Genomic DNA, 24734 nt, shown 5'->3' on the forward strand with positions numbered 1-24734 from the left:
GAGGTCCCTTCCAACTCTACGATTCTATGATTCTATGATTGTTTTTAGGAAAAGACAATTGTCATTTGGATTGTGAATGCAGAATTAAAAACCTGAGAATGTCAAAGAAGCATCACATTAAATCAGCTGTATTTGAACATTTCACCATCACTCAAGATAGAAAACATTATGTCTGTCAGTGTATGACAAATGATCCAGACGAAAACAAATGCTGTGAAGCCAAGATGAGTGCATATTCAGGCAAAGATAAAAATGCTCCTACCAGAGCTTCTAATCTAAAGAGACATTTACAGCGCTTTCATCCAGAAGTACTGAAAGCAGTGGATGAGAAAGACTGCATCCAAACCAATGAACCAGTGCCCAGCTCTTCCAGCCAAACAAAGGAGCAGAGAACTTAGCAGCCATCAGTTGCAAGATATTTTGTCAGTGACAAAGTTACTGTGACAATGACAGTAGATACATTTAAAAAACAGATCATAGAGCTTGTTGTAAAGGATAGTGTGCCTATTTCATTATTTTCACGACCAGCTTTTATGTGTCTGAATGGGGAAATGGCCCGCAAGCTTGGTGTTTCTCTGGAGAAGAGAGAGTATTAGAAAATTAGTAATCGAAGAAGCTTTTAAACAAAAGGAAGAACTTAAAAAAAACTCTCAAGGGACGCTTTCTGTTTCTTAAAATGGATGCCTGCACATGTCACAGAGTGAACTATTTTGCCATCAATGTCCAATTTGTTTGTGACAAAAATGAAATAGTTACCAAGACATTGGCAGTAAAAGACACCAAAGCTCATCACACCAGTGAGTTTCTCCAGGTCTTGGTGGAAAAGGTTCTGCAAGACTATGAACTTAAAAAAGAGCAAGTTCTTTCTGTCGTAACTGACAATGCTTCAAATATGATAAGTACTATTAAGCTAATGAATGAGAGTAATGATGGTGACCAGCAGCTAGAGGAACATTCTGGGTCCACAGACACAGAAATGTTTGAAATAGAGGAACACAGTATTTTAACTGAGGAGCAAACTGAAGTTGGTTCAGATGAACAGCAACATGATAGTCTAGATGATCTTGTTGAAACTGTGTCAATATGTTCTTTCATTCATCACATGCGCTGTGTTGTGCATACGCTACAGCTGGCTATAAGAGACAGTCTGCAAGAAGGACATGCTGCTGCACTGATTGGCAAGGTGAGAAAATTGGCTACTGTTGCCAGAACCCCTAAAGTTGACTCAATTTTGAAGAGACGTGCTGGAAAAGGGGCAATTATTGATCAAGCCACACGATGGGGCAGTACTTAATGATTCAGCGCTTGGTTGAACTGAAAACCTTTCTTGTAGACATGGCTAACCCTCAACTGACGCTAAATGAAAGTCAGTGGAATCAGGTGACTGAGCTGGAAAAATTGCTAGAGCACCCATTTACAGTGACTAAAAAATTACAAGCAGAGGACTTAACTCCAGGTATTTTCTTAAAGGAGTGGAAGAACCTGATGTTTCGCCTGTCCCAAAGAGGAGGGTTAATTGCAAGTGGCATTGCTACATCAATGAAACGGAGAGAGGAGCTACTATTACAAAATAACATTCTTTTGGCAGCTGTTTATGTAGACCCAATGCATCGGATTCTTCTAGATGATCAACAGCTAAGTAAAGGAAACAGCTAAGTAAAGGAAAAGAAGCTCTGTTTGAAATAGCAGTAAGGATGAAAGGGTTGCAGAACAGTCAGGAGGAACGAGAAGAATTTGGTCAACCTGCCACATCTTCACCCTCATCATCAACTGATGAAGAATTTAATTTCGAAAAATATTTGGATCACAAGGACTGTGCAAAGCGTTCCCGCATAGAAGAGTCATCCCCATCAAGGAACACAGCCAGTACATTTCAGCAGAATTTTTCATGTGCACTAAAAGAAATTGAGAAATTTGACCGTTCATCAAAAATAACAGTGCAACAAGCGATTCCTCTGTATCCTGACATTGTCAGAGATGTTGCCCGAGTGGTTACTGCTTTGCCACCAACACAAGTTAGTGTAGAGAGGTTGTTCTCTGCTCTCAAAATAATTAGATCAGATTTGAGGGCATCCATGAAGGAGGATCTGACAGAGGCAATACTTTTTCTGAGGACAAATTTATAGATTTCTTCTCTGCATAAAAGTGTTTATTGCATATTTACTTAGTTTAGAAAAGTTTATAAAAGTTATTTGCTATATTCTAATTGTATTCTAATAAATGTAGTTTTTGCTCTAAGTGGTCTGATTACTTATATGATGGTGAGAAACTGAATAAGCAGGATGTTTAATATTTTACAACAGTAAATTTGTTATGAATTGGCCATTTATGAAGGAGTTGGAGTCGGAGCCTGATAAAATCCAGGAGTCGGAGTCGCAACTGTGGCTTACCGACTCCACAGCCCTGCTTTATATGGGAAAAATCTGGTGACAGGCTCCCCTTAAAAAGGTTATCCAACATGTAGAGATGTTGTAAGCCTGGCTGCCAGGATTGTAAAATACCAAAATCATCTGTACTTGCCTAAAATGTCCCCCAGCGATCCACTGCCCACTCTCCCGCAGCGCTGCCGGTTTTTGTTTGTATGCAGCAGTCGCGTGCCACTCTTATATAATCAGTGACTGCAGTGCTCACTCGATATACTTCTGGCATCATGGCCGTTACGAACATAGGGCACCAATCAAAGATACGGAAGGAGCGGCAGCAGAGAGGAGGGAACTAGGTATAATGACTTATGGTCACATTTGGGGGTTGCTGCAAGGATTAAAATATTCACAGACAGAGGACAATCCAGTCATGGGGTCAAATAGCAAATAAAATCAATTTTATTGGTATATAAAAGATCATACAGACAGACAGGCACAAAGTGGGGCCCCTTGATAAAGGTATGCCGAAACGCGCGTTGGGGCGGGTAGGACTGTGTAGGAAGGCGGCTCTGCTCCTTTAAGGTACCTGTATATATATTTTCTTACTATGGCGCATGTTTAGCGCTACCTATCTATTTGATGAATGTGGCCTAACTTTGGCTCTGGTAATTTTGCCTAATTCAGGTATCCTTTATTGCCATTGTGCGTGTATGAGCAATGTGATATGTGTTCACTATTATAATGTTATGTACCTGCCTTCTGACATACCTACCTTGGGCCTCCTACATGTGGTTAGAATGACCTTTCCATCTTCTAGCTTCACTTTGTGCCTGTCTGTATGATCTTTTATATACCAATAAAATTGATTTTATTTGCTATTTGACCCTATGACTGGATTGTCCTCTGTCTGTGAGTAAATTATTACAGTTGGTCATCTACTGTCCGTTGTGGGTGTGAGATTGTAATTTGTTCTATCCTACTTTAATTCACCACCCACTATGTTCATTGGATTTACCTTACAAGGATTAAAATATGCACGAGACTTTATTAAAGGGAATATGGCACCAGGTTTTTCCTACTTAATCTGAGATCTGCAGAGACCCTGATTTCAGTTATGTATCACATGCGAGTGCAGAACACAGGATCTGAAGCTTGGCCGCCTGGGGTGTTGTGGCGTTATGTTGGAGGTGATCAGTTTGGACATGTGAATATGTTATTAGTACGACCTTTAGACACCCAGGAAATGACAGACGTCCGTGTGCCAATGTGCAGTCCCAATCAGCCTGGCATGTACCAGGGTCAGTGGAGAATGTGTACTGCTACTGGCTTGTGTTTTGGAGGTGAGACTCTTTCTTTACACCCTTTTTTACAGGTATCTTCTTTATTGTATGTAAAGCTAAATCTATCTACATAACAAAATGATGTATCCATCACTCTGATGTCAGTGGCACATAAACATTTTTTTCTCAGATCTGACATAAGTGCTGTTAATTTTCTGTAACCTTAGAAACCATTTAAAGTACAGTAATTTTTCTTTACATTTGTCACATTTAAAAGGAATCTGTCACCATATTTGACATATCTAAACGATTAATCAGGGCATACAGGGTATAGACTGCTGAGAAAAGTCCTACCTGTATGTCTCCTATCAGCTTTGTTGATAAATCATCTTTTATCACTTTTAAAGTGACCTCTTCCAGGCTCCGGGGCAGATGGTGACGGGAGATAATTGTGCCTCCAGAGCTTATTTTACATGAAGGTGGAGTTACCGGGGTGGGACAAACACCGAACAGGATAACTGAAATTTGTCTTCTTGCAAACATATTTTTCAGGACAACCCTCCTGACTGCACCGTCAGGAGGTCGTCCTTGATATCCATAATAGGGACAGGAATGCACGAGATTAAATGGCTCCTCCCTTCAGCACCCACTAGTGTTTTTCTTGTCCCTATCAGGGAGAGACACATAAGAGGTGCACTCATGTCGCAGAAACAGAATTTTGAGCAGGAGCTCCTGACTGCCGTGGGTAGGAGCTTTGGGGTTGGTGGTGTCCTCGCATCTCTCTTGCTCAGTAGTGTCCGTATGCTCACACCTCACTGAACAAGGGGTCCCTAAGCTCTACCGGCCAGGCTGAAGCTCCTGGATTGAGCTGCTTCCCCTGCTCACACTGGTCATCACTGCGCGTGTCTGGCGTACGCACCCAACACATCGGCGTGCTGAAGTATTTTTCCAGTTACAGGCGAATGACACGCAAGCCTCTAGTACCCGGAGTGTGTTCCAGTGTGGACCGCACTTCTGGTATTTGCAAAAAACAGAGTGACAAGACCTAATTAAAGGGGAAGTTCCTTTTTTTTTTTTTTTTTTTTTTTTTTTTGACAATTCAGTAATTCCAAAGAGAAGCTGAGTCACCAGTGCATTTAGACAGTCAGCAATGGAATGGCAAAACACTGATACCCCTACTAAATCCCTGATACTAGTGAGTGATTTGGAACTTTTCACATTTACTAGAGTTTGTTCTACCTGGCATAGATATTATTTTACATATATTTTTATCCATTTAGCATAAGGCTGTTGCTAAAAGGTTTATTGCCCTTTCAGCATCTAAATAGCAGGGGGAAAAATGTCACATGCAACATAAAGCTTATTGACCCATATGGGGAAACAATTATGTCCAGAGTATATTGCCACAGTGGTGATGGAAGAACAGTCCTCCTTCACAACTGATATGAGGGCCATAATAAGAGAAGGGGTCCAAAATTCCATTACGGCGTTAGTTTTCTATCATTTCTCCCAGGCTGCACCTAGGCAAAAAGGCCATGGTTGGAGATGGAGTTCAAAGTGAGAGGGAGAGGACTTGTCATATTGACCCTGAATCGGATGAAGGTGACTGGTTAACCACAACCTTACTAGAAGAGAAAAGAAAATAGAATTAGTCTTACCGGTAATTTGGTTTCTAGGAACCTTCCACGACAGCCATATCTGAGGATGTCTCCCCGCCCTAATGGGGGACAGGAAGCACACGAGGTTAAATAACCCTCCCCTTCCTGCTATCTCCAGTGTTTTTTCTGGACACACTAGCATGTACAGTATAGTTACCACCAAAGTGTAGGAATCATCCAATAAGAGCATTAGATAGGGAGGGAAATTCGTGCTGTCGTGGAAGGTTCCAAAAACCGAATTACCGGTAAGACTAATTCTATTTTCTCTAGTCACCTTCCACGACAGCCATATCGGAGGAGTACCAACAACTTATTTTTTAGTGAGGGACAACAGCCTGCAGAACTCGTCTGCCAAACGTTAAATCCCTGTTGAAATTTAGTCTATAGTGTCTGGTGAATGTATGGCCAGACGACCAGGTGGCGGCTCTGCATATCTGCTCAGAAGATGCGTCCCCTCTCTCTGCCCATGATGTTGAAACTGAATGAGTAGAATGGGCTTTCAGAGATGAAGGTGGAGGAACGTTCTGTGATGAATACGTGAGGCTGATAGCTTGCCTGATCCAATTTGCAATTGTATTCTTTGCCGCCTTTTTGCCTTTATTCCGACCGGAAAACTGAATAATTTCTGGTCAACCCTCCAACTGTCTGCTGGAGGTAGAAGAGAAATATCCTGCGGACATCGAGGGTGTGAAAGACTTCTTCCTTCGCATTGGAGGGATTTGGACAGAAGGAAGGCAATACTATGTCCTGGAACCTATGAAAGTTCGAGACTACTTTAGGCATAAAGGAGGGATCCAATCTTAGGGTGATACTATCCTCAGTGATAGTCAAATAGGGTTCTTGAATTAACAGGGCCTGTAGTTCTACACGCCTCGGGGTAGTAATAGCTACCAAAAACACAGTTTTAAGTGTTAAGTTCTTTAGAGACATGGATGACAGAGGCTCAAACGGAACCTTGGTCAAACCTTTAAGAACTAGATTCAAGTCCCAGGGGGGAACATGACTACGAAGTCTAGGATGGATTCTAGTTGTTGAGGTAATGAAGCGTTTGACCCATCGATGGCCCGCCAGATCTTGATCGTAAAATGAACTAAGAGCTGACACCTGTACCTTCATTGTACTAGGTGTGACTCCTAGATCTAAGCCGTTTTGAAGAAACTATAAGATCTGAGCGATGTTAGGATGTAAGCGATCAGGAGTAACTGGGGAACGCCAAGATGAAATTTTTTTCCAAACCTCCCCGTAAATGGCATTAGTCACGGGTTTCCTACTTCTCTGTAGAGTTTAAATCACTTTCTCAGAAATGCCTTTAGCCTTCATAATTCCTGCTAAATTCTGTAAAAAGCAAATCAAGGCAGCAAAGATGGAGACAGAGAGACTCATTGCCAGAGACAGTAAAAATAATCCCAAAATATTCTTTAACTACATAAATAGTAAGAAACTAAAAAATGATAGCCTTAAAAATAGTCTGGGTGAAGTGGTGGATGAGGAAAAAGCCAATATGCTAAATGACTTTTTTTTCAACAGTATTTACACAAGAAAATCCCATGACGGATAACATGATCAGGGATAAAAAAAATTCTCCATTAAATGTCACCTGCTTAACCCAGCAGGAAGTACGGAGGCGTCTAAAAATCACTAAAATTAACAAATCCCTTGTCCCGGATGGGATAAACCCCCGAGTAGTACAGGAATTAAGTACAGTCATAGACCATTATTTTTAATCTTTAAAGATTCCATAATAACAGGGTCTGTACCACAGGACTGGCATATAGCAAATGTGGTGCCAATATTCAAAAAGGGGACAAAACTGAACTTGGAAATTATAGGCCCGTGAGCTTGATCTCTTCAGTGGGTAAAATCCTGGAGGGTTTTCTAAGGCCTCTTTCACACTTCCGTTTTTGACCATCAGTCAAAATCCGCCAGTTTTTGAAAAAAACGGATCCGCCATTTTTTTTGGCGGACCTTGAAGGATGGCCATGCGTTGGATCGGTTTTTTTGCAGATCCGCCAAAATGTTTGCGTCCGCCGGCATGCATGGACGGACCCTGCAATGTTTTTTTGGCTGTAGGATCCACATTTTTCAGTGCGCATGCCCGGAGAAAGGAAGTCATCCGGGGATTTAACCCTGAAATCCTTTCTGGCGGTGGAAAAAAAAAATTCTCTCTCTCTTTCCTTTAAAATTCCGTCAAAAAAACGGTCCGGTGGCATCCGCTTGCATCAGTTACAAACGGATCCGCTTTCCGCCATCTTGGCGGATTTTAAATGACAAGAAAAAACGGAAGTGTGAAAGAGGCTTTAGAGATACTATACTGAAGTATTTGAAGAAGAATAACCTCATGACCCAATATCAACATGGGTTTACAAGGGACTGGACCAAGGGAATGCAGTGGACGTGGTGTATATGGACTTTTCAAAAGCTTTTGATGCGGTGCCACACAAAAGGTTGATACATAAAATGAGAGAAATGGTGATAGGGGAAAATATGTGTAAGTGGTTTAAGAGCTGGCTCAGGGATAGGAAACAAAGGGTGGTTAGTAATGGACCACACTCGGACTGGGTCATGGTTAGCCGTGGGGTACCACAGGGGTCAGTATTGGGCCCGCTTCTTTTTAACATATTTATTAATGACCTTGTAGGGGGCATAGAGAGTGGAACTTCAATATTTGCAGATGACACTAAACTCTGCAGGGTAATCAATACAGAGGAGAACAATTTTATATTACAGGAGGATTTATGTAACCTAGAAGCTTGGGCTGATAAATGGCAACTGAGCTTTAATGGGGATAAATGTAAGGTCATGCACTTGGGTAGAACGAACAAGATGTATAATTATGTGCTTAATTGTAAAACACTGGGCAAAACTGTCACTGAAAAAGACCTGGGTGTATGGGTGGACGACAAACTCACATTTAGTGGCCAGTGTCAGGCAGCTGCTGCAAAGGCAAATAAAATAATGGAATGCATTAAAAGAGGCATAGATGCTCATGAGAAGAACATAATTTTACCTCTATATAAGTCACTAGTGCGACCACACTTAGAATACTGTGTACAGTTCTGGTCTCCGGTGTATAAGAAAGACATAGCTGAACTGGAGCGGGTGCAGAGAAGAGCGACCTAGGTTATTAGGGAACTGGGGGGTCTGCAATACCGAGATAGGTTATTACTTGGGGTTATTTAGTTTGGAAAATCGAAGGCTTAGGGGTGATCTTATTACAATGTATAAATATATGCGGGGACAATACAAAGACCTTTCTAATGATCTTTTTACTCTTAGACCTGTGACGGGGACAAGGGGGCATCCTCTACGTCTGGAGGAAAGAAGGTTTAAGCATACTCACAGACGCGGATTCTTTACTGTAAGAGCAGTTAGACTATGGAACTCTGCCATATGATGTTGTAATGAGTGATTCCCTACTAAAATTTAAGAAGGGTCTGGATGCCTTTCTCAAAGTATAATATTAAAGGTTATATTTATATACACTAGTCTCCTTGATATTGCATTGATCCAGGGAGCTAGTCTGATTGCCGTATGTGGAGTCGGGAAGGATTTTTTTCCCCAATGTGAAGCTTACTTTTCGCCACATAGGTTTTTTTTTCGCCGTCCTCTGGATCAACATGTTAGGGCAGGTTAGGTTAGGATATGGGTTGAACTAGATGGACTTAAAGTCTTCCTTCAACCTTAATAGCTATGTTACTATGTTACTTACTGGGCTGCTTGCTGCAGCTTGAATAGAATCACACTTTTTCTCCACAGCAGTTCTCTGAATACTGAGCCCTGTATAACTCCACCCATATTACTGATTGGTAGCTGTTTGTGCATAGGCAGACAGCTAACAATCAGTGGTGTGGGCGGGGTTATACATGGCTCATGAATACTGCGGACTACATGGCAGGTTTAATATTCATATAATGATAATCTGCTGATAACACTGATACAAACAAGAGCAAACAGCCCAGTAAGTGACACATTGCTGGCATAAGGGTCTCTGCCCCTACACTAATCTCAGATTAGGTGGCTAAAACCTGGTGACAGATTTTTGAGTGTAAAATGAGACGATTCTGTGTTTCTGTGCTCGTTCTGAAATCTTTTACATAACATTTTTATTATGGGCTGATAATTTTCAGAATGCCTATAAAAAGAAGACGTGAGCAAGGTACGGGTGATGCAGAGAATAGTGAGAAGAAGGCATCTGGAGATCAGAGGGAAAATGATTCCGTCTCGAGCAAATACTTCCAGAGCACAAAGAAGCGCTTGGTATCTGACTTCTACAATAAGCCCTGCACTCACCTGGCAAAATCTTTCCTGGGGCAGGTAACATTGGCGCTATAATAATAATTCTGGGGCATTCGTGTAGCTTTCTTCTCTCTGGTAATAAAGGTCCTGTCGCTTTCCGAAAATCCTCTCGTTTGTTTCTGCCATAAAAACTAGAAACTGCTCTACCGAAAGCAGAGACCCAATAGTGAATGTGTTAGATGATAACATCTTGGGTGCCTTTCCCCCAATTCATCCCTGATCTCAATGGTTGGGGGGTGTCAGGCAAATCTATTGAAATCATAGGATATTTTCTTTATCACCTTATTGGGGGACACAGATTACCATAGGTCTATGCTGCTGCTGCTAGGAGGCTGACACTATGCAAAACAAAAAACTTAGCTCCTCCCCGGCAGTATACACCCACCGACAGGCACCAAGTACCTCAGTTTGTGCTTAGTGTCTGTAGTAGGCGGACCGGGATCTCCCAGATCCGCACTGAACGATTTCTTTTTAGGCTTTAGTTGTGTTTGTATTAATCTTTTCCGTTTATTTTTCAGATTCAGCACCAGGAAACAGGATGTGAGTTCATCCTGCTTTCCCATATCAGGCGGCTGAACGAGCAATGTGGTAGTGTCCACATCGCAACTCTCAGGACCGCAGGCAGGGCTTTTCCCCTATCACCCTCGGGTGCTATGGACTGATGACGGCCGGTCCTAGCCAATTCCCCTCCTCACCCCTCTCCCGGGACAGGGCTGAGAGGAAGACGGCGGTCACCAGTGGTGACATTCCTCCTTCCAGCAGAATTGGCGCAGTCTTCTGCACTATAGAGACATGGTACAGAGGACTTTCGCGCCCAGCGGCCTGCTCTCTATTCGTGGGCCCCTGCGGTCACCCTCCTCAGGGACATCAGGTAAGCTGTCTGAATGTCCCCGGACCTATGCTGACCCTCTCAGTACCGCAGCGTGACACAGGCATCTAGTAGCAGTCACTGGGGGAGCTGGCCCCTGTTTGAATCTCCCACTCTGCGTTCTGTTCACATGGCAGTTTTCAGGACTGGCTTCTATAATAGCCGGTTAGAATTTCCCGCCCCCTTTTCCCCCGGGCGCGCGTCTCCCCTTCCATCGCTCTGCACTGAGGGAGTTCACCGGTGTTTCTTCTCGGCAGGCAGCAGTTACCTTCTTCTTTCATATGTCCGCAGCATCGCGGGCGCCGGGTACGCCGTTCGACATTAGCCTCGGGGGGAGACGCACTTTCACTTTGGCAAGCTTCTTCCTCCTCTCTGCGCGCGCTTTATTCGCACCTTTTTCAGCCCATCACGGGGCTGCTTTCTCTTCAGCGCTATCAGTATCCCCCTCTAGCCATGCCCCCCCTCGGTCTTCATCCACGCGGCTCAGCCGTTAAGCTCCGCCCACCACTAGCGGTTTTCTGGCATTTCTGAGAGATCACTTTCTCTCCCTTCTCTGGATCTTCTTGGGGGCCACAAGGTGTTTGCTCCGCATTTGAACCTCGGTAGGCTCGGCGCTGCTATAGTTTGACGCTACACTTAGCTCCCCACGGCAGTTCCCTGTCAGCTTAGTGCTACTGCCGCATAGACTTATGCCCAACTCTGCAAGGGCTCTCTGTTCCAGACCCACCGCTATTTACTACGCCTGCGCGCGCTGTAAAAAGAAGTGGGCATCAGGTCAGTCGTCTCCTTTCTGCCCGTCCTGCAGCCCTTCCGCCATGTCTGCCCCCCAGGAGCACTCCGAGCCCCGAAATGAGAGCACGCCACCCCCTGAGTGGGCCGTTGCAATGTCTCAGTCAGTCTCTGATTTGACTAAAGTTTCTCAGTCTCTGGTCCAGGTCTTAGAACGGTTATCTCGGCTATCTACAGCCACCTGTGCGCCGACCGCCCCTCACGGTGAGTCGCCTTCAGCTCACCGCGACCTTCAAGCAGACAGGCCGGGTAGAGATTCTAGGAAGCGGGCTCTGTCTGGCTCTTCTTCCAGCTAGCAAGGTCCTTCCGCTTCACCCAGGCTACGCTCCTTGTCTCCCTCATCAGCAGACGACCGTAGGTCAGACGATGATTCCCAATCCGGATCTGACTCGGAGGCGGACAACATGGCTAGAACTCGGGACATGGTAGATAGTCTCATATCAGCTATCTTCCAAACCCTCAAAATAAAGGAAAATAAGGCACCTCCTCAGGAATGCTCTGTCTCTTTTAAGCGAGCGAGGCCTCCCCCTCGAACCTTTCCTAATCACAAGGAGTGGGACACCTCCTTAGCCAATCACTGGGAACACCCTGAGAAACGTTTTTCAGGCCGCAAGTAATTAGATGTGCTATATCCCTTCGAGGCGGATCTAGTCACGAAATGGACCAAAGCTCCTGAGGTAGATCCTCCAGTTTCCCGTCTTTCCTCTAAGACGGTTCTATCCCTCCCGGACGGAGCTTCGCTTAAAGATCCGATGGAGAGGCAAATAGAATCTCTGGCTAAGTCAATTTTTGAGGCATCCGGCGCCTCCCTCTGTGCTATTTTCGCCTCCGCCTGGGTGGCCAAGGTCATTTCAGCTTGGGCAAAAATTCTTCGCAAGGGCATCTTAGCGGCAGCACATCAGGGCAAGCTGGCAGATTTGGCAGATCAAATTAATCATGCAGGTAAATACCTTTTGGCCGCCTCCTTGGACGCGGCCGGGTGTAGCAAGAGCTAACAGCAACATAGTAGCCATACGCCGCATCCTTTGGTTGAAGTCGTGGAGTGCGGACACCACCTCTAAAAAGTCGCTCACCAACCTGGCTTTTCACGGCTCTAGGCTCTTTGGCGCCAAGCTGGATCAGATAATTTCGGATGCCACTGGTGGTAAAAGTACCTCTCTTCCTCAGTCCAGGCCTAGAAGGTTTTTCAACAAAAAGGCTGCTCGGCCGTTTAGGTCCATTCGCCCCTTAGCTTCCACAGAAGGTTCATCCCAGCAGGACTGGCCCTCCGCTTCCAGGGACCGGAGGAAACCATCATATAAACCCGCTCCCCGCTGGAGGTCAAGAGGCCAGCCCACCAGGTCTTCAGGCTCCCGGTCCGGCAGATTTTCCTCTAAGTGACGGGTCACCCCCACCTGTAAATTCTTCCAGAGTGGGAGGCAGACTTTCCTTTATCAAGGACGCTTGGCCGTCTGTTGTCGACGACGCTTGGGTCAGGGAAATCATCACTTCCGGTTACAAAATCAAATTTTCTTCCCTCCCAAACAGTCGCTCCTTCCTGTCTCGACCCCCAAGACAGCGGTCCCAGATTCCAGGGTTCCTTCAGGCCGTCTCCTCCCTTCTTTCCGCCGGGGTTGTCGTCCCCGTTCCTTCAAACGAACGGTTTTCAGGGTTCTACTCAAATCTCTTCGTAGTCCCAAAAAAAGACGGCTCTCTTCGTCCAATTTTGGACCTCAAGTTGCTCAACCGCCATGTGAGGGTCCTCCACTTCAAGATGGAGTCCCTGCGCTCGGTAATAGCCTCGATGGAACCCGGAGAGTTCCTCTGCTCTATCGACATACAGGATGCCTACCTCCACATCCCTATTTGTCTGCAACATCAGAGATTCCTCCGCTTTGCGATTCAGGACAATCACTATCAGTTCGCGGCCCTTCCCTTCGGCCTGGCCTCCGTTCCCCGTGTCTTTACGAAAGTAATGGCAACAGTCATAGCCATCCTTCGATCCAGGAGGATTCTCATCATCCCTTATCTGGACGATCTCCTGATCAAGGGCTCGTCCCGCCAAGACGGTCTTCAAAGTCTTCAGATAACCCTGGATGCTCTCGGCCGCCTCGGATGGATAGTCCACAAGGAGAAGTCCATCCTGCACCCTACCCAGCGTCTGACCTTTTTGGGCATTGAATTCGACACAAATCTAGCCCGGGTGTTTCTACCGAGGGACAAGTTTTCAACCCTTTGCAAGGGAATCCGATCCCTAAAACGCTCGAGGATCATGCCCCTTCGGTCCTGCATGAGGGTCGTGGGGAAGATGATAGCTTCCATGGAAGCAGTGCCTTTCACACAGTTTCACACTCGCCCTCTCCAGCTGTTCCTCCTTTCAGTCTGGGACAAGACTTCGTTTTCTCTGGACCGCCCCATCCTCCTTCCGCTCAGAGTCAGACAATCGCTGACCTGGTGGACTTTGCCGGCATCAGTTCTCCAGGGAAGGTCCTTTCTTCTGCCTCCGTGGCAAGTCATCACCACCGATGCCAGTCTCCTGGGATGGGGGGCGGTTTACCATCGGAAAACGGCCCAAGGGCGCTGGAACGCCCAGGAGGCTCTTCTTCCCATCAATCTTCTGGCGATCAGAGCAATCTTCCTTGCTCTCCTTCGTTGGCAGCCTCTCCTCATAGGCAAACCAGTCTGCATTTAGTCAGACAACACCACGGCCGTGGCGTACATAAACCACCAGGGCGGTACTCACAGCAGGCAGGTAATGTCAGAAGTGGCAAGGATACTGCGTTGGGCAGAGCGTCACGTTCCGGCGATCTCCGCCATTCACATTCCAGGGGTGGAGAATTGGGCAACCGACTTCTCAAGCAGCCGGGGTCTAGCGTCAGGCGAATGGTCCCTTCATCCAACTTTCTTCAATCAGATATGCCAGCGTTGGTGCACCCCGGACGTCGATCTCATGGCATCTCGGATGAACAACAAAGTTCCTCACTTTGTAGCCAGGTCCAGGGATCCTCTAGCCGTCGGTTGCGACGCCCTGGTAATTCCGTGGTCCCAGTTCCAACTGCCTTACCTGTTTCTTCCTCTTGCCCTAATCCCAAGGGTGGTCAAAAAGATAAAGTCAGAGGGCATCCCAGTCATTCTGGTGGCTCCAGACTGGCCAAGACGTCCTTGGTACGCGGAGTTGGTGAACATGCTCGCGGACGTCCCCTGGAGGCTTCTAGACCGTCCAGATCTCTCACAAGGCCCCCTTTACCACCAGAATTCTCAGTCTCTGAGTTTAACGGCATGGCCGTTGAGGCCGCAATTCTGAGAGAATCAGGGTTTTCCAGCCGGGTCATTCAAACCATGATCAGAGCTAGGAAGCCAGCCTCCTCCCGCATTTACCATAGGTACTGGAAGGTATTTTTCCGTTGGTGCGATAACGATGGTTTTCCATTGTCGTTCTCCATTCCATCCATACTTGGCTTCCTCCTGTCTGGTTTGGATGCGGGCCTGTCTCTCAGTACCCTCAAAGGTCAGGTGTCTGCCCTGGCAATCCTCTTCCAGAAGGATCTGGCTTCCTTACCGCAGGTGAAGACTTTTCTCCAAGGAGTCGCCCATGTGGCTTCTCCTCATCATTCTCCGATAGATCCGTGGGATCTCAATCTCGTTCTTGGCGCTCTCCAAAAGGCGCCGTTCGAACCAATCCAGGACATTCCTCTGTCCCTTCTCTCATGGAAGGTGGCTTTTCTAATCGCCATTACATCCATCAGGAGAGTTTCTGAGCTGGCGACTTTATCCTGTCGTTCCCCGTACCTAATCCTCCACCAAGATAAGGTAGTTCTCAGGCCAGTTCCTTCCTTTCTTCCAAAGGTGGTATCCCCCTTTCACATTAACAAAGATATCGTCCTTCCATCATTTTGTCCTGCGCCTGCTCATCCTCTGGAAAAGTAGCTCCACAAACTGGATGTAGTAAGAGCCTTGCGTGTCTACCTTGCCAGGACCGCTTCTTTTCGCCAATCCGATTCCTTGCTTGTCATCTCTGAAGGTTGCCGGAAAGGGCTTCCGACATCCAAATCCACGATTGCTCGCTGGATTCGTTCTACCATTCTGGAGGCCTACCAACTTCAGGAAAAACGGCCCCCTCCAGGAGTGAGAGCCCACTCTACCCGGGCCGCAGGGCCTTCTTGGGCTGTGCAACAACAGGCTTCGGCCTTACGACTTTGCAGAGCTGCGACCTGGTCGTCTTTGCACACCTTTGCGAGGTTCTATAGGGTTCATACCCAGGTCTCGTCTGATGCAGCTCTTGGTAGGAAGGTTCTGCAGGCGGCGGTAGTACATCGACCGACCTAAGCCCTTCCTTCTTTCGTTCCTTTATGGCTGTTCCCACCCTCGGGACTGCTTTTGAACGTCCCATGGTAATCTGTGTCCCCCAATAAGGCGATAAAGAAAGAGGGATTTTGGGTTCTTACCGTAAAATCTTTCTTGGAGCCTTCATTGGGGGACACAGCACCCTCCCTGTTTAAGTTGTACCGTGTTGGGTCTTCGAGTCCCTTGTTGGGTTGGTACATATGTTGATAGTTTTTGGTTGCTTCTCCTACTGCTTTCTCACCAACTGAGGTACTTGGTGCCTGTCGGGTGTATACTGCCGGGGAGGAGCTAAGTTTTTTGTTTTGCATAGTGTCAGCGTCCTAGCAGCAGCAGCATACACCCATGGTAATCTGTGTCCCCCAATAAAGGGTCCAAGAAAGATTTTACGGTAAGAACCCAAAATCCCTCTTTTACCTCTGTTGCCAAAAAAACATGGATTCCCTTGTTCCGTGTACTTGTTATTGTGGGCTTGAGTTCTCCACGTGATCGCAGGCCATGTTTCGGCCCCTTCTAGGTGGTCAGATTTGTACACTGATCCTTCTGTTTTTCTAATTTTCATGTCTGTAAAATATTAACTGTAAACAGAATGGTGATTGTGTGGTTTCCCCTCAGATTTTGGTTCGCAGGCTCCCAGATGGGACAGAACTTCGAGGGAGGATCGTAGAAACAGAATCTTATTTAGGAGGGGAGGATGAAGCGTCACATTCGAGGGGAGGAAAGAGGACAGAAAGAAATGTAGCAATGTACATGAAGCCTGGGACCATATACGTCTACCAGATTTACGGCATGTATTTCTGCATGAATGTTTCCAGCCAGGGTGAGTTATGGCATTTTAATTTGAGTTGAAGGGTTTTTTTTTTACTTCGTAAAGTTTATTATTCAACATGTAGCAAAAAAATAGAGATCATTCAGTTTGAAAAGCCGCAATGTACTGACAGTATCATATCCATAGTATAGGTGATAAATATGTCGAAGGTCCCGGGTCCGGCGCCTCCCATCTTCATGTGATGTCGTCGTCGTCGTCGTCCTGCTTGCTCCGTGCCTGCGTACTGATGTGCCTTGTTGAAGGCAGAGCAAAATACTGCAATGCCCAGGCACCGGGAAAGGTCAGAGAGCCCCTGCGCACTGCAGTACTTAACAGGGCAGAGAAGTACGCCTGTGCAGGAGCGCGATGCCGGGAGCGATAAAGCAAGCAGGATGACAACATCGCAAGAAGATGGGAGGTGCCAGACCCGGACCTTTGACACCCATCGGACTGGACCGCCCCCGGGTGAGTATAATAAAACTTGTTTTTCTTCTCTTTCAGGTCGGATCGGGGGTTTATCTACAGGATTATAGAAAGCTGTAGATAAGCCCCAAAAGGCAGTGGCCGCATCTTATAGCAGGAAAACGACGTGACAGGTTCCCTTTAACAAAGGGCCTCATTTTTCAAATTTGACCACTGTCACTTTGTGGTAATAACTCTGGAACACTTCAACGAATCCTGCTGATTCTGAGATTACTTTTGCGTGACATATTGTATTTCATGATGGTGATAAAATTTTGTCCGTTATGACTTGGGTTTATTTGTGAAAAAATCGGAAATTTTACAAAAATGTAGAAAATTTCACAATTTTCAAATTTTTTATTTTGTATGTCCTTAAATCAAAGAGTTATGTCACAAAATGTTTAATAAATAACATTTATTCGATCGTCCCTGACAGCACCACCTGAGAAACGGGATCCGCCCTTCAGGAACAGGCAACCTACAGATACAAAAGGGCGGCACCTCTCCCACGCATCAGTTGGTTTCCTGTTCCTGGAGGACAGGGTTCCCCTACAGATCGTCCGTCATGGATCGTCAGGAAATTCCCAGGCCAGCTGACCGACCCAGGTAGAGGGGGGGTCTGCTACCTCGGTCAGTGCGGGGCCCCTGGAAGTGTCACGGTGGGGCCAGGCAGGTCTCCACGGCAGTGTGCGGAGCAGGTGGAGCAAGGGTCCGGAGGACAGCCGTCTCCAGAGTGCCAGCACCGGAGGTAAGTATTCCCCGGGCCCTTCCTGGTGCATCCCCCCCCCAGCTCCCTATCACGCGTTCCTGCGTGCTCATTTGAGTGGCGGAAGTGACACGGCGGAGGGGGCTGGGCCGGGAACGCCAAAACCAGAACTCGGGGGACGGCCGGCTTTTTCGTATGCGCCGCGGGAGCGCGGCTGTCCTGGGTCGCGTGCAGCGGCCGGGGGAGGGGGGGCCGGAGCGGGGAGGTCACGGGGAGGATCCCAGGTGGGAGGTGCCCTTGGCCAGAACCCTGCTGACCCGGATGTCGGGGGAGGATTTAGGGATGCTGCTGGGGTGCTTCTGAAGGCCCATTGCAGGATGGATACGACAGAAGCCCCCATAGACCAGCAGGACGAGGTACAGGAGTACCCTCATCCGCAGAGACAGGCATCAGTGAAGCCTCATACAAGCTCCCAGCTAAAGAAACAAGGACGAACGAGCAGGCAGAGCCACAGAAGTTCCTCCAGGCTGAAGGAGCTGCCACCCTCCGTGATCCGGTACCTGCTTCTACTGCTTTTTTTTTTCGCAGGGGAAGAAAAGCTCGGGTAAACAGAAACATAGGGAGTGTGCCCTCTGTAGTTGCACCTTGCCAGATGCCCACCCTAAAAAGTTGTGTCAGCCGTGCATGCGACAGACGGTATTGCTCAAAGGTAAAGATAGTCCATGGCTAGAATTGCACTCTCTTCCGTTTATACAGGTAGCTGAAGAGACTCCTGACTTCACCGCAAACTGAGGGAAATAATCAGAACTGAGATGAAAGGCTCCCTAAAGTCCCTATCTCTAGGAGAAGAGAAGCGAATTTTTTGGGTTCAGAGACCTTGGCCACCCCTAGGAAGGACGAAGATTCCTCAGAACCCTCTGCCTCTTCATCTTTTTCGGAGGCAGACTCTAGCCGTTTCTGCTTCCCCTTAGACCTAATGGATAGGCTAGTCAAAGCAGTAAGGTCCACCATGGGGGTAGTGGACACAAAACCAGAACTCTCAGCGCAGGATCTGATGTTCGGCGGCCTAGATCCAAGGAAGTGCAGGGCCTTCCCGCTAAATAACAAAGTCCAGAGCCTAATAGAGAATGGAAGAGGCATGAGAAAAGGGGCACCTTACCACGGGCCTTCAAGTGGCGGTACCCCTTTGATGATGTGTTGGTAAGCAGATGGGACAAGGCCCCTAAGCTTGACGCAGCAGTAACCAAAGCCTCCAAAGAATCCTCCATACCTTTTGATGACATGGCCTCCTTAAAAGATCCGTTAGACAAAAAAGCGGATTCATTTCTAAAAGGAACATGGGAGATGTCAGCTGGCGCACTAAGACCAGCAGTAGCTGCTACTTGCACAGCCAGATCCATGATGGTCTTGCTGGATCAGTTTGATTCTCAGCTGAAAGACGAAGCCTCGAGAGCATCCATCCGGAACACCCTGCCGATCATTCAAAACGCTGCTGCCTTTTTAGCCGATGCTTCGGCGGATTCGACAAGGATGGCGGCCAGTACCACAGGATTATCGAATGCAGCTCGAGGGGCTCTCTGGATGAAGTGTTGGCCGGGGTATATCCAGGCCAGATCCCGACTCTGTTCCATTCCGTGTGAGGGAGAAATTCGGTCCAGTGCTGGATGAACTTTTAGAAAAGGCCGGGGATGATAAAAAGAAATTTCCCAGTCTGCCGAACACTTCTTATAGATGTCCCTTCACCAGGAAAGGATATCTCCGTTGAAGGTCGGCCAGAGATCAAGGCAGATGGGATGAGAAAAGAGGAGAAGGTACAGGATTTATGTTTGGAGGAGGGGGGTGCCAGGAAGGACCAGCGCGTGAAGCTAAAAAGCCACCCCAATGACTAGCTGCTCCGGTAGGAGGGAGGCTAGCTGCCTTCTACCCGGCCTGGTCGCTAATTTCTAGTAGCAACTGGATCCTGGGGTTGATAGCTTTGGGACTACGGCTAGAATTTTCCTGTGTCCCCCAAAACAGGTTTAAGGTTACCCCACTCAGATCTTCCCCATCAGAACAGGCTGCCCTAGAGGCCGAGGTTCATGATCTACGCCGCAAGAAGGTCCTGACATGTGCCGGAGGCGGAAAGGGGAAGAGGTTTCTACTCCTCTCTGTTCCTAGTCCACAAGCCAGACGGCTCCTTCTCCTCTCTGTTCCTAGTCCACAAGCCAGACGGCTCCTTCTTCCTCTTTATACGTCCACTGGTAATGAATAGTTAAGTAGTAATAGTATTGTATATAAATCATGCCATTAACTATGGAGGTCCTCTTGTGCTCTGTAATCCAACTGATGCGTGGGAGAGGTGCCACCCTTTTGTATCTGTAGGTTTCCTGCTCTTGAAGGACGGATCCCCTCTCTCAGGTGGTGCTGTCATGAACTCAGAAAAATACCGTTAACCGGTAAGTAACTAGACTTTCCCACATGTCTACTTTGCATCAGTACAAATTGTGAAACATATTTTTTTTTTTTGTTAGGAAGCTATATGGGTTAAAAGTTGAGCAACAATTTCTCATTTTTCCAACAAAATTTACAAAAATTTTTTTATTTTTTTGGGGACCACCTCACATTTGAAGTGACTTTTAGGGGTCTATATGACAGAAAATACCCCAAAGTGACACCATTCTAAAAACTGCACCCCCTCAAGGTGCTCAAAACCACAATCAAGAAGTGTATTAACCCTTCAAGTACTTCAAAGGAACTGAAGCAATGTGGAACAAAAATAAAAACTTTTTTCACAAAAATTTTCCTTGGGACCCAATTTTTTTTATATTTTTATTTCACAAGAGCATCAGGAAAAAAATGAGCTAATAATTGTTGTGCAATTTCTCATTGAGTACACAGATTCCCCCATATGTGGGGGAAAACCACTGTTTGGGCGCTCGGAAGGGAATGAGCGCCGTTTGAATTTTTGAACGCAAAATTGGCTGGAATTGAGTGTGGAAGCCATTATGGGTTTGGAGATCCCCTGATTTACCTAAACAGTAGAAACCCCCCACAGGTGACCCCATTTTGGAAACTAGACCCTCAAGAAACTTATCTAGATGTTTGGTGAGCACCTTCAACCCCCCAAGTGGTTCACAAAAGTTTATAATGTAGAGCCGTGAAAATGTAAAAATAATTTTTCCACAAAAATCATATTTTAGCCCCAATTTTTTTTTTATTTTAATAGGAGAAAATGGACCCCAAAAATTGTTGTGAAATTTCTCCTGAGAACTGCGATACTGCATTTGTGGAAGAAAACCATTGTTTGGGTGCATGGCAGGGCTCGGAAGGGACAGAGCAAGGTTTGACTTTTTGAATACAGAATTTACTGGAATCAAAAGCGGACGCTATATCTCTTTTGGCGAGCCACTGATGTGCCTAAATGGTGAAAACCCCAACAAATGATGCCATTTTTGAAACTAGACCCCATCAAGGAACCTATCCTAGATGTTTGGTGAACACCTTAAACTCCCCCAGGTGCTTCACATAAGTTTATAATGTAGAGCAAAGAAAATAAAGTGTGCCAATACCCCAAGAGTGGGAGAAAACTGCACTTGATTGAGACACAGTGCAAAACTCAGAAGGGAAGAAGTGCTATATTGGAGTCCAACTTTTACTGGAATGTTGTGAGGGTGCCATGTCACATTAGCAGAGCCCGTGAGCCATATTTTGAGAGCTATAATTTTTCCAAATTTCGGCCGACAGTCACGTGAGAGCTTGTTTTTTTGCAGGACGAGCTGATGCGTTTTTTTTGGAACTATTTTCGGTCACATTAAGTTTTTGATCACTTTCTATTCCGATTTTTGTGGAGGCAGAATGAACAAAAAGCTGAAATTCAGGAATTGTTTTTGGTTTTTTTTATTCCATTCTGCTTGTGGTATAATTGATAAGGCAGTTTTGTTCTTCAGGTCAGTACGATTACAGCGATACCACATTTATATAGTATTTTTTATGTTGTAGCACTTTTACATAATAAAAAAAACTTTAATAGAAAAAAATATTTTTGCATCACTTTATTCTGAGAGCTATAACTTTATTTTTCCGCTGATGGAGCTGAATGCGGCTTGTTTTTGCTGAACAACATGATGTTTTCAGGGGTACCATTTTTATTTACATTAGTCTTTTTTATCTCTTTTTATTCCTCTTTCTCCTTCGCCTTATTGGGGGACACAGGACCATGTGTTATGCTGCTGCCACTAGAAGGACACTAAGCAATTATACAAAGAAATTAACTCCTCCTTCGCAGTATACACCCACTGCTGGCTCTACGATGAACTAGTTCTTGCTTAGGCTGGGTTCACATTGCGCTAATGGCAATGCGCTGATGGCATCCGTTACATAGCGGCACTAACGCTATGTAACGGATGCGTTAGCGCAGCCATAGACCGCCATTATGTAGCGCATCGCTAATGCATGCCATAGTCGGCATTCGTTCGCGATGTGCCGTCATTCTGTGACAGACCCTCGGACGCGGGCTGCAGCGTTTGGGGGTCTGTCACCGCTAGCACAGACAGGGAAGCTGCGTTAGCGTCATCGCTAAACGCGATCACAAAATGACAGTAGCGTTAATGCAGTCCGTCAATGCTATGCTTTGACGAGACTGCATTAACGCAATGTGAACCTAACCTTAGTGTCTGTAGGAGGCACTAGGGTCTGGCTTCAGAACCCGATTCCATTTTTATTTTTAATTTTATTTTTTAACCAATACAGGAAAGGGGCGACGGGGCCTTCCAAGGTCTTGATATCTCAAACCCATCAACAGGTGGGCATGCGGAGTGTCGTCTCCCCGTATCACCTCCTGGAACCTCAACGCCAGCCTGGACTCTCCTTAGGGGCGACGGATCCCTTCAATTCTCCCCACACCAACAGATGGGAACATGGGGTGTCGCCCCCAAGTACCCCCTTCTGGAGCCAGGTTTTCAGCCGGACACTTGCCCTGCCTCACCTCCATAATTACCTCAGGTAACATGCACAGACTTCCATGCGGCTTCCGTGAGGCCCTACTGCACCACCACTGCCCGATAGTGGATGATGACAGGAGGCGAACAAGCACTCTCCATCTCCCTATCAAAGGGATGGTGGATTGAGGAGGATCTGCATGGCCACAATCTCACAAGCAAACCCGGCTCTGCTACATACCCTGTTCCAACAGGGTTCCTTCACATGGTCCTGTGGGATGTCCGGGCCCCCAGGGGGGATAGGTGCGCTGACTACTTTGCTCCAGCACCACTGCCATTGCCACTATCTCCACCGCCGACGCCGCTGCCTCAAATTTAGATTCAGAGTACTACATTAAATTGGAGTTTGACATCTCATCCACTATTTTCTCTCCGTATATTCTACTTATAAAACATGCCTGGTCCCTAGGAATCCTGAACAAAAAGGAGTTCAAAGTCCTTAATATTTCTAGGTACAAAATCCCTTTTTTTGTTTTCTCCCCAAAATCCACAAAGACCCCATAAACCCTCCTGGGCGCCCTATAGTCTCGGGCATCGAATCTGTAACAAGCAATCTTTCACACTATGTGGACTTACTTCTGCAAAAATATGTTTTGAATCTTGATTCTTACCTTAGGGACTCAGCCCATCTAATTGATCTCCTACTATCATTACCCAGTACCCCCAATTGTTATCTATTGACTATGGACGTTCAAGCCCTCTATTCTAACATCCCCCATGAACTAGGCCTTGAAGCGGTGCTTCAATTTTTGTTGAAGGATGACCAATTACCTCCTTTAGGCTAGTATCACACTAGAGTTTATTTCCTACAGCGCACGGCGCCGCTAAGCCCCGCCCCATCCGGTCATCGCCGCTTACTAGCACACATGGACGCTTGCGATCTGCGCACCCTATCTTTAGCATAGGGTGCGCAGATCGTGCGCTGGCCGTGCGCTAGCAGGATTTTCGGCGCACACGGGTGCACCTTCAAAAGTGCGCAGTGCACGGCAAAATCCTGCCAGCGCACGATCTGCGCACCCTATGCTAAAGATAGGGTGCGCAGATCACAAGCGTCCATGTGCGCTAGTAGGCGGCGATCACCGGAAGGGGCGGGCAGGGAGCCGGCAGGGGGCGGGGCTTAGCGGTGGCCGTGCGCAGGCCGTCGCAGCGCTATAAAGCGCAAATGTGAAACCGGCCTTACAAATTGACTTTCTCAAGAAAGCGATAACATTTGTTCTCATTAACAATGTTTTCTCTTTTGAGGGGGCTTTCTACCACCAGGTGAGGAGCTGTGCGATGGGGACGAGATTCGCCCCCAGTTATGCTAACTTGTATATGGGGGCCTTTGAGTCAGTCCTCATCGCGCAGTCCCCTCTTGCAGCAGGTAAGATATCCCTTTACCGCCGCTTCATTAATGATCTCTTTCTTAGGCCTCTTTCACACTTCAGTTTTTTACAATCAGTCACAATCCGCCAGGTTTTGAAAAAAACGGATCCTCAATTTTTTTTTGAGGATCCGTTTTTTTCCCCCATTGACTTGCATTAATGGCGGATTGTGACGGATTGCTGTCCGTTGCATCCGTTTTTTTTTGAGGATCCGCCAAAAGTTGCTGTCCGTCACCATCCTCAAAGATTTCAAAACGGAGCTTGTAACGTTTTTTTCTCTGGCGGATCCTCCAGACACTCATTTAACCCGAAATTCTCACTCTCTCCTTTCCCCTTCCCGGCCAGCGTTTCCTTTAAATTTACTCATTTGCAGGATCCGTCTGAAAACGGATCCTGTGCCATCCGTTCACATCAGTTAAGAACGGATCCGCTTGTCTGACTTTTTGGCGAATTTGAACTGATGCAAAAAAACTGAAGTGTGAAAGAGGCCTTATTTGGACTGGTTCCGAATCAGAGGCCCTAGATTTTGTCCAATCTCTTAATAATACTTGGGGTTTGAAATTTATGGCCAATATTTCTAACACAACAATCCAATTTCTAGATCTTATGATTCAAGTTGACTCATTTGGCTGTTTCTCAACCTCCACTCATTTCAAAAGGGTTGATGTAAATAGCTACCTCAATTTTAGCAGCGGCCATCTCCCCAAGTGAATTTCAAATATCCCCTACAGACAGTACTGGAGGATAAGGAAAAACTGCACAAAAGACAGTGATTTTCTTAGAGAAGCTGTTATTTTGAAAAATCATTTTAAGAACAAAGGGTATCCCAAAGAATTGGTCTCTG

At 46.5% G+C, this 24734-nt stretch overlaps 1 protein-coding gene across 5 annotated transcripts in view; it reads left to right on the forward strand.

The window, feature by feature from the left end:
- MPG (N-methylpurine DNA glycosylase) overlaps positions 1-24734 on the forward strand; it is a 185346-nt gene that overhangs the window by 65573 nt on the left and 95039 nt on the right. For 4 of the 5 annotated variants that reach the window (XM_073542755.1, XM_073542757.1, XM_073542753.1 and 1 more), the window contains exons 2-3: positions 9429-9615; positions 16190-16394. In XM_073542755.1, the coding sequence (XP_073398856.1) occupies positions 9430-9615; positions 16190-16394 (391 nt within the window). In that variant the 5' untranslated portion in view covers position 9429. Of the gene's footprint in view, positions 1-9428; positions 9616-16189; positions 16395-16883; positions 17130-24734 lie in introns of those variants that run through there. The other variant, XM_073542756.1, reaches the window with a different exon arrangement.

Source organism: Dendrobates tinctorius, unplaced genomic scaffold, assembly GCF_039654945.1.
Source record: "Dendrobates tinctorius isolate UK_male_01 unplaced genomic scaffold, ASM3965494v1 ptg000129l, whole genome shotgun sequence".
NCBI lineage: Eukaryota > Metazoa > Chordata > Amphibia > Anura > Dendrobatidae > Dendrobates > Dendrobates tinctorius.